At 43.1% G+C, this 10,134-nt stretch overlaps 3 protein-coding genes across 3 annotated transcripts; 1 reads left to right on the top strand and 2 right to left on the bottom strand.

Moving 5' to 3' along the window:
- Positions 1 to 395: 395 nt before the first annotated feature.
- Positions 396 to 2,784, bottom strand: LOC141817605 (uncharacterized; the record flags this gene model as incomplete). The annotated part of the gene is made up of 3 exons (XM_074705236.1): positions 2,323 to 2,784; positions 1,062 to 1,978; positions 396 to 462 (listed from the first exon to the last, which is right to left on the bottom strand). Coding segments are annotated over exons 1-3 (1,417 nt in total), but the record flags the coding sequence as incomplete, so codon positions are not given.
- An 856-nt stretch (positions 2,785 to 3,640) lies between these two features.
- On the bottom strand, positions 3,641 to 4,657 carry LOC141817606 (F-box/kelch-repeat protein At1g80440-like). Its single transcript, XM_074705237.1, has one exon. It carries the CDS (start codon positions 4,655 to 4,657, stop codon positions 3,641 to 3,643), a length of 1,017 nt encoding a protein of 338 aa, XP_074561338.1.
- Positions 4,658 to 8,024: 3,367 nt separating this feature from the next.
- On the top strand, positions 8,025 to 8,792 carry LOC141817607 (uncharacterized). The gene has a single exon (XM_074705240.1). The coding sequence runs from the start codon at positions 8,025 to 8,027 to the stop codon at positions 8,790 to 8,792; it is 768 nt and encodes a 255-aa protein (XP_074561341.1).
- Positions 8,793 to 10,134: the final 1,342 nt, after the last annotated feature.

Here is a 10,134-nt window from a genome sequence, read left to right on the forward strand (position 1 = left end):
TCAATTACAGATATAAAGTGATCCATATCATTCTTCAATCATCCGGCACAAGATTTTGGATCAGACACTCGTGGTAGCTCAACAAGATTGGAGAAACCAGCAGTAAATTAAGTCGTGTAAGTTCTCACCCTTTTGCGTACCTTTAGCTGGCTATACATGGACTTCCTATCGTCTGATCTGGGTCTCAACTATGGACAATCTATTTTGAGGTCAGCCTAAAAGCCATGAAGTTTAAAAATCTGGAATGAATAATGAAGGCCTACATAGTCACTCAGCCTAAAGCTATTAAATGGTGGAACTTTTGAAGTTAAGTTAAAGCAAAAAAGGCGTCCATCAAGAAGCATCAGCCTATAATGATGATGAATTTAATATAGGAATGAAGAGCAAAGGTAAACGTGAGAATGCCGGCAGGCCAAAAGCCATAGCTTCAATTGTAACCCTTCCAAATGTTTCTCCAAACCCCTGTGTATGAATACATATTATCAGATGATTACAAAGCAAAGCAAACAGCAACCCAATTATTACGGGAAATGGAAATGATCATGATAGTCAAGCTAACATATTGAATCAAGTAATAAAGGTTAGAACATCAAAACATCGATAAAAATTATAATCTTGGAGTCTTTAACTATTAGAAGTTCACACTAACCTTTCTATTTGATGCTTAAGAAATACCATTTATGAACTTCCTATTTTCCCTTTCTTAAAAGATGTTGAGCTATATTTTTAAGTTTTCCTTGTGTAGTACAGGAATCTCTAGGAAATAATTACCTAAATCAGAATTCAAAATTTTAGTCCGTGTACAGATATCAATATGCTGCAGAAGGAATAAGTGAATTTTTTTAGAAAGAAAAAGGCAAATTCCCCCAGAACCTATAAAGAAAAACAGGAAAGTTGGATATTTAGAAAGAAGAGTCATGTCAAATCTCAATCTCCAAAAAAAAAGATAAAACAATAATGAATCTATGATAAAACAACTAATTTGCTTAACAATAATAATCTAAATGAACATCCCAGCTGTGTGCTGTAGATAAATCTTATGATGAAGGATCTCATGTTACCTGTGCATTTATCACGTATACATCTGCTGCAGCATAGAGTGAGGCAACACGTGTAGTTGCTGGGGTCCATAATACTAGTTTCGTCAGGTTTGAATGTTGAGATAACAATTTAAGGATAGCTTTTATGTAAAGCACCTTGTTGCTCTTGGATCCAAGTGAGCCTATAAGAACTTTAAGGTTCTGCTCTACTTTGTCCTTGCTTTCTGATAGCAGCTTCCTTAAGTTTTGGCCGTCTTCTCTGGTGATGCTCTTAGAAATATCATTTCTCAAAGAAATAACATTGGCTGATTTTGAATGTTTTCTCCTTCTCTTCCTAGTAGTCACACTGGTAATGTTACTCTTCAGAACAATATCCTGGTTAGTTGGCATTGAGATGCTACTAGAATTAAGCTGAAAATCTAGTATACTGGCGTTTCGGTGAGCAACTTCTGGAAACTCTACCACAAGTGACTCATCTTTTGGAAATGCTTTCGAAGAAACATTATGTTCAGCCACCAAACGAGCTGATTCAAGAAACAAGCGCTGACCTTTGGTAGGGTTTATGGTACTCAGAGACATCACAAGCATGTCATTATCACTCAAGCCCATCTCTTTCCTAACAGAAGCTCTTTGCATATTCCTCTTCATAAGCATGTTTTCTGCACTTAAAGCTGGAGTGTTCAGGGAGCATGGAATACCAGCTATGAAAGCCAATTCATCATTCACAGAAAGAGGAACTATCATTGGTTGCAATTTGAGATGAATCTTCTCTATTTCACACCATGATAACCACTGCTTAGATTGTGACTCAGACAATAAAACTAGCATCTTCACTCGGCTAAGCATATCCTTTGATCGGTCAAAGTATTCTGGTCGATTCTCCATGACCCACAAAACTATTTGATTTGAGCCACCTGGGAAATGTGCCAGATATTGCTCTGCCACAAAACGTCATGTATCTTTATGAGTTTAATGATTAAATTTCTCTACAGGCTCATCCAACATTACATTCCATACATAATGCTTATGTATTTGGGACTTGGGGAAAAAAAATCAAAGAAAAGTTTCAAATCAAAGAAAAGCTTCCCTGATGGAAATACCTCATTAATTCATCTTTTAGTCAACAGACATGACAATTTTTTTTAATCATACAACTGCTTATGTTTCATTATAATTTAGAGCAAGAGGAATATATTAGATGAAAAGACATCAAAGAGTGATAAGGAACTTAATTTTTTGTCCATAAACTCTGATTATAGATCACAATTTGATAATTTCTGACCTATCCAGGATGAACAGACAGCTGATCCAGCTATAATAACATCTGCTTTCATGGCAGTCTTGAAGCTAATCTGCGCCCTGTCTTTAACTACTTTAATCCCTCTTCTATCGAGTTCTGTCAGCAGCCCACCTTTTCTGCTTAGAACTACCGCAAAGACAGTACCCCCACAACTCAGGATCTCCGATGCCAGTTCCATCATTGAAAGTGGAGCTCCCGTCATTGAAAGTTCATGAAGAACCAACACAAACGACTGTGACCAAACAATATGAGCAAATTCATTTTTCCTATCACAAGTGCCCCACATTTTCTCACCATTCCACCCCAGAATGTTGTCCTCTGCCTTACCAAATGGTCCCACAATCAATCCATATGAAGTATTTCTTCTTGGTATCATCCCTTCCTCTATCTCGCCAGTTTTATTCTCCAAAGCCATGCCCTTCAACTTGGCTGAAGCTCTTCGCAGTCTCCTGATCTCCTACAGTTTTATGCATATTTAGGTCTATTTAATTCTTACCAAGTATTAAAAAGACAATTATATAACATTATTTAGACATATCACCTTGAATTAAATAATAATAAATTATATGTTATTTCAAGTATAATACATATACTACGTCAATTAAAAATAATTTTAATGTTAAAAATAAATCAAAATTTTAGAACACTCAAAAAAATTAAGGTATTGAGTAATTTTAATATCAATCTACTATAGTAAGATTAATGTTAGTTATGTAGTAAAATATTTAGTAAAATGAAATGACAAATAAAATCCTATTGTAGCGGTGACCAAAGAATCAAGAGAGTATACGACTAGTTCCGAAGAGGTAGCTATGATATTTCATGCCGACATCAAATGTAACATTTAGTCATAAAGATATTGTTTAATATTGAAAATGACAAAGGTTTAAACGAAGAGTAAAGTTCATCAAAATTGCACGTGAAACATTATATTGTATTTTTGATAATTCAAGTGTTAGAATTTTATCCAATTAATCTTGAAGATAAATGACTTTTCCTTCATCGGATAAATTTAGAATAATGTAACTTATGTATATTTAGATTCAAGATATTCATAGCATTTAAAATTTAAATTTTGATCAATGCATCTTTGAGAGCTCGAAGTGCACGTATATAAATTTTAGAGGTTCTTTTGTTTTTTCGAACATCCGACACCAAATAATTATAACTGGTCACATGCTGTTACTTACGGAAGAAAAAATTGCATTATTTCAAGTTGGCAGACAAATTTGGACTCTTGATCATGAACAAATTAAAAATAAAATAAAATAAAATAAAATTGGATAGTCTCTGGATTCGACTAAAGTTGGAAGCTGCGCAACTCGACATAGCCGGTCAACTCCGTCGGCATCACCACCCGCCGCCACTCCCCCTCCTCCAAACTGAACGCCGTTGGCCGTGCCTGCAGAGTGATTGCCAACATCGCCACCCTGCCTTTCCACGCCGCCAGAGGCGCCTGATATAACGCAAATAGGTTAGCGGGAACCCCCAACCTCCGCCACCCGCGTACGCCGCCTATGTTCGAGCAGGCATCCACTTCGCGCCATGTGTACACCCTTCCCTCCACCGTCGCCACTTTTGTCGACGGATCGATCAACGTCTCCTCTAGAAGCTTCACCTGCTTCGCCGTCCACCGCCCCTCCGCGACGTTGAACGTCTCAGAGGTGCAGTCGTGCAGCCACTGGCCTCCGGCGACGCAGAACGCTCCGTTTACGAAGATCCCCCTGCACACCGCCCGAGGGCGCGCCATGTCCGGCAGCCACACCCACGCGTCCGCCGCCACGTCATAGGCCAGCGCCGACTGCAGTGGCTCCCAGCTGCGCACGTTCTCTCCCCCGGCCACGTACACCATCCGTGCCTCCGCTGCGACGGCGAACGCGAAGTTGGTCCTCCGTGGGCCCGGCATCGTCGCCCCCCGACGCCGAACGCCAGTCAACAAATTGTACACGTCGACCGTAGCGTCTCTGCCTAGCATCACCAGCTCGTGCCCCACGGCGGCCACCTGCCGGTAGTGTGCAGACCAGTCAAAGACGGCGGGCATCCTGGTCCATACGCCCATGGTCGGACCGAAGATGATCAGAGGGTCACGATAAAACTCAAATTGAACAAGCAGGCGAGCATGGCCGCTGGCTTTACGGAGGCTGCAGAAAGACGGCGAAGTGATTTCTTGCCTCCATCGCTTACAGACACGCCGAGCGTCGGCGAAGGCACGGTAGGGGAGGCGGAGGAGGCATTCCAGAGCAATATCGTCGGCGAAGGCACGGTAGGGGAGGCGGAGGAGGCATTCCGGCAATCCAGGTATCAACTCCGCCGCCATCTTATTCCTAGATAATTAATTTTGTAAACCCTAAACCTGGATTATATAACTAATCGCCAACAGTTTAATTTAAATAGGTTGAGATTTTTTTTTTAACTATAGAGATTATTATTATTATTTTAAAAGAAAATTAATTGAATGGAGCAAATCATAAGACAAAGTCAAGATAAACAAATAATAATCGATAGTAATAGATATATAATTATTCACTAAATTATTTTTTAAAATTATTTCAATTGCATATGCATTAAGTTTTAATTATAGAAAAATTGTAATTATTTTAGTTAACCAAAGTTTATTTTATGCATATTTTAGTCGATTTAATTCTTACTAATTTTTTTTTGAAAAAAATCAAATAATTATACAGCATTATTTATATATTATCGATTAAATAATTTTAAATTATCACTTATTTCAAGTATAATATATATGCTACGTCAATTTAAAATAAAATTTAATGTTAACAACAAATCAAAATTTTAGAAACTTCTAAAAAAATTAAAGTATTCAAGAGAGTAATATATTATTTCGGCAGCATATATATTAGAATCTTAACATATGAGAATATGATATTCAAAATATTGATTCTTGTTGCTGTTAATTTTTTCATTTTCTTGGATTTGACCAACTCATTATTTTATTTATTTTCCTTTTCATAATAAATATCAAATATTTATTATTAATTTTTTAAATCAACTATATATATATATATATATAATATTTTATATTAAATTTTTAGCCAATTTATATATGCAAGAGGTTTTATACTAATTCAACAGATAGTATTTTTTAAAAAATTTTATTTTTTTTCTAATTCTTTTATATATATTTTTGATTAGTTCAGAGGAGATATAATAATAAATTTTGTATGGCATTATCTTCTGCAAAAAAAGTGGAATCCGCCACCTTAGCGGCCCCACGACCATTTGTAAGGAGGTAAATCGAGAAACTGCAGTTGGTCACGACGCAGGAGGGTATTGTCTGGCTTCATCAGGATTCGAACCCTTGTCCTCTTCTGCAACTCTGCTGCGTCATAACCAACTCAGCTGTTACGGGGGTTAGAAAAGCTAATCCGAAGAGGGAACGCACGGCTCACCTGGGTCTAAGGGGCCCGCCTGGGTCTCGTATAGGTGTAGAACCCGAATGGACGCACCAGACACCCCCTTGAACAGGGGCCTTATGAACGGAACCCTTCGAACCCGACTACGCGGTCCAGTCGGAACCCCTCGAACCCGACTACGCTTCCCAGTCGGAACATCTTCGAACCCGACTACGCAGTCCAGTCGGAATCCCTCAAGCCCGACTATACATTCCAGTCGGAATATCTCAGTCCTGACTCTCGTCCCTAGTCGAGGCTCGCCAATCCCGATTCTTACTTCCTTTCGGGTTATCTAGTCCCTACTCCTCTAGCCTACCGTCGATGAACTCAAGTGCCCTGGCAGACCTATCACATCAGCAGGGGCGCGTGCCTCCCTCACAGGTATCTCACCTCGCAATACGTCAGGCTGCTACACTGCCCCTGGACAACCTGATGTGATCCCTTATTAAATGCGCACGGAGATAAGACATTCCCTTTATCTCTGACAAGCCACACCTCCTGACCGATGTGACACATTCCATATCATCGACGAGACAAGACTACTCCCTCACTACATAAGGTAATCTTCCCCGGGAAAACGAGGTATGCGAAAGAACAATCTCCTCACCATTTTTTCTTAGGTTCTTGGGTGGGCACTAACTTAAGCTTCGGAGTGGTCGCGCCAGGGCATGCCCCTGGCCTTCCCTCTAAACTGGTGCTTGTAGTTGCAGGATCAAAGAAGAGACGGGCCTCCCCTTTTCTCGAGTCAAGGTGCTGAACAGTGGGCGAAAAGCTTCCAGAACGAATCTCAACAGGAACATATTTTGGCGCCGTCTGTGGGAACCTTTGGAAGTCCTGGTTTGAGATAAGTAATGGAGGATCCTTCTCGCCCGGTGGTCTTCACCATCACTCAAGAGCAACTCAATCAAGCTGTGGCAGCTGCTGTCCAATCTATGCGGGAGCAGTTTCCTTCTCCAGTGGTCCCTGATCAACCATATGCCCGCGGCGCCTGGTCAGCCCTCTAGAATCCCCACCAGATCTGCTGAAATTCCTCAAGTTCCTCCAAGACCGCACACCACCCCTATGGAAGCTCCCCGTGTTCCCTCTGTGCATCCCGCCCGAGATGCTGATCATTTTGGCCTGTCCATGGCATCCGCAACCAACCAAACTCCCCCCAGAGACCCCCATCGAGGCAAAGCTCCCTGGGTGATGGAAGGAAGCGATACAGTCATCTCCCCCTTTTCCCGCCACATTCTGGAAGAAGAATTGCCTCGTCACTTCAGAACCCCGCAGTTCCCTGATTACACTGGGGCTACTGACCCTGAGGACCACATAAGTCGCTTCGAGAATGCGGCTCTTCTTCATCAGTATTCTGATGGCATCAAATGCCGGGTCTTCCTGACTACTTTGGCCGGTTCTGCCCTTAGGTGGTTCAACCGCCTGCCTCCTTCCTCCATCTATTCATTCTCCGATCTCAAGGGTGCTTTCCTCCGACATTTTGCTACTAGCAAGACATACCGCAAAACACCCATGGACCTGTTTTCAATAAAGCAGAAGCCTCGCGAATCGCTGAAGGATTTTGTCCATCGATTCAATCTGGTGGCACAAGAGGTGCCTGCTGCAGCCTCAGAAGTACTAGTCAGCGCCTTCACTCAAGGCCTACTGGAGGGAGATTTCTTTAGATCTTTGATAAAGAAGCCCCCAGAAAACTTCGACATGCTGCTAAATAGAGCTGTGAAGTATATTCATGTCGAAGAGGCTTAGACATCCCGGCGCAAAGATGCCAAGACTCATCCCCAGATTGCTCCGAATCGCACACCATCTACCGCCGCCAAAACTGATCGCCGGCCACCTCCTCAACCTTTGCGAAGACCTTCCCATGCTGATCCAGCCACTATCACCTCCAGGAACAACAGTCGAGTCGTTCAGACAGTGGACACTCAGGTGGGGTGTTTTTCGGAAAACACTAGATGGGTACCCCGTTTCTGCACATATCATCAGTTCCAAACCCACAATACTCGGGATTGCAGACAGTACGCCCGAGCGCTTCGAGAGGCCCCCAGCCAACGAGCTCAACACACTACTTCTCGACGCAGAGACCGGACCCCTACCTGGCATCCTGCCCATGAAGCATCCGCTCCTCCTCCTCGACCGGCTCCTCAACGCGCGCGATCTCCCCAACCGGCTCCCCCCTCTTCTCGGGTTGAACCTCCTCGTAATTCTGGGCGCGGGCCGCCTGAGGAAGATCGGGAGGAGAATCGCAACAATGCGCCTATCGGCCGCATTCACATGATCACTGGCGGAACTACAGATGGCGACTCTCATCGCGCCCGGAAAGCTCGCAGTCGGCAGCTGGAGGTTTACGGAGTTGGATCCGGAAAGAAGGAAGATGTCCCTATCCTGGGATTTGGGCCTCAAGACCTGGAGGGGGTGGAGACTCCTCACAATGATGCGCTGGTTATTTCAGCTGTCATCGCCAATTATACCATTTCCCGCGTCTTCGTGGACACTGGTAGTTCTGTTAATGTTATATTCAAGAAAGCTTTTGACCAGTTGCAGATCGATGAGGCTGAGTTGCAGCCCATGGCTACTCCCCTTTTTGGCTTCACCGGGCATGAAGTTCGACCGCTTGGCCAGATACGCCTAGCTATCTCCCTCGGCACGGAACCTCTCCTCAGGACTTGGCTCACTTTCTTCACCATCGTGGACGCCCCTTCCGCCTACAACGTCATCATGGGTCGACCGGCCTTGAGCGCCTTCTCCGCCGTGGCTTCCACCTACCATCAAAAGGTAAAATTTTCTGTTGGTGACCAGGTGGGAGAAGCTCAAGGAGATCAGCTGGCTTCTAGGCGTTGTTATGTCGACATGGTCCACACCGACTCCAGGAAACTTCGCCGAACCCAAGCCGCTGAAGTCCACTTGGTGCGTGAAGCCCATACCGTCGCAGCCATGGAAGACAAAGAACTATTGCAGGTCCGCCCCAACTGTCCCGAGTCGGCGGTTCAAGTAGCAGCTGACTTGCCCCCAGCCCTGAAGGAAGAGCTCGGCGCCTGTTGATAAGCCCTAAACTAGGTGTCACGGTAGGGCTTCAAATTGAAATTTGTAAATTTATCGAAAACCCACAATTAATTCACACAGATGTAGTAAAGGGGCCTCGAGTCGTATTTTTCCAAGGGCTAGTAGAAAATTATATGAATTGAGCTTATTGTGTCGTTATTTTTGGGGTTTTCAAATATAAATAGGGGGTTTGACGTTTGTCAAATGAAATGCGAACGAAAATGCACTAAATTAATGAAATGCAATTGAAACCAATTTAACCCTAATCTAGAAATGCAATGCAAAGCAAACAATTCAAAAACAAACCTAAACCCTATTGGCACGGAACAGTAACATCAAATTGAAACAAACAATTCAGATACCCTAGGTGCGTAAATCAGAAACCTAATCTTAAATGCAAATTAAATACAAGTAAATCTATCAAATGGAATGAAATTGGCACGAAACCTAAATGGCACGGGATGGCATGAATTGGGACGCAACAGTAATAACAAAACAGAAATATAAGCTATCAGACAGAAACCTAAACTATCAGAAGCTATCAGACAAAATGAAGCTAAAGCATTAGATTAAATCAAAACAAACTGACTTAACTAACATTAAGCATTACTCCCACGAAAACAACTCAAATTCCATCTAGCAAACAGTTAACTAAAAATGCAGATTCAGAAATCAGAAATGGCAGAAACTGTTAAACAGCAATCAGAAATGAAAACAGAAACTTCAAAACTCCTTCAACCCTTCCCTTTTCCATTTCTTCTCCTCAATTTGGTGTCAATCAAACTGGTGAATCCACAATGTGGGTTCAATGATCCTCTGGAAGCTTCAACGCAATGGCTGATGTGGTTTACTCGCTGCCCGACTCTGAAAGAACCAGAAAAACCCTCTCCGGCTATAAGCAGAGACTTCGCGCGAGTTGTTTTGAGTTGCAAAAAACTGGATTGCTTGTCTTCACTTGTCCCAATCGATCTTTTGATTATGAAAGAGCACTCCGTAATCCTCAGAGAACCCCTCCAAGGCTTGCGGAGTCGGATTGAGCTGAAGGTGGTCGGGACTCGCGAAAACAGAGCACAAAGCCGCCTGAGAAACCCTCTCAATCGCGCCTCGTCCAGCTGCTGGGATTCACCCAATCGACCGGCGTTGAACTCGTCAAGGAGCAAGGATCGCAATGGAAGTGGTTTAGGAAGAAGGGGGCTCGCCGTCAGGTACGCGTCTCGGCAGGGGATTGACGCGCGAGAACGAAAAACAGTAGCCGCCCTCTTCATCCCGAAGGTTTGGGTTTATATGCCGCGCGATTAATCAATTAATCTGGGCCGTTGATTTCTGATCTGATGGCCTGGGC

This window comes from Curcuma longa, unplaced genomic scaffold (genome assembly GCF_044706935.1).
Source record: "Curcuma longa cultivar G26 ecotype Majalengka, Jawa Barat unplaced genomic scaffold, ITB_CL_G26_1.1 contig_21205, whole genome shotgun sequence".
NCBI classification, from domain to species: Eukaryota; Viridiplantae; Streptophyta; class Magnoliopsida; order Zingiberales; family Zingiberaceae; genus Curcuma; species Curcuma longa.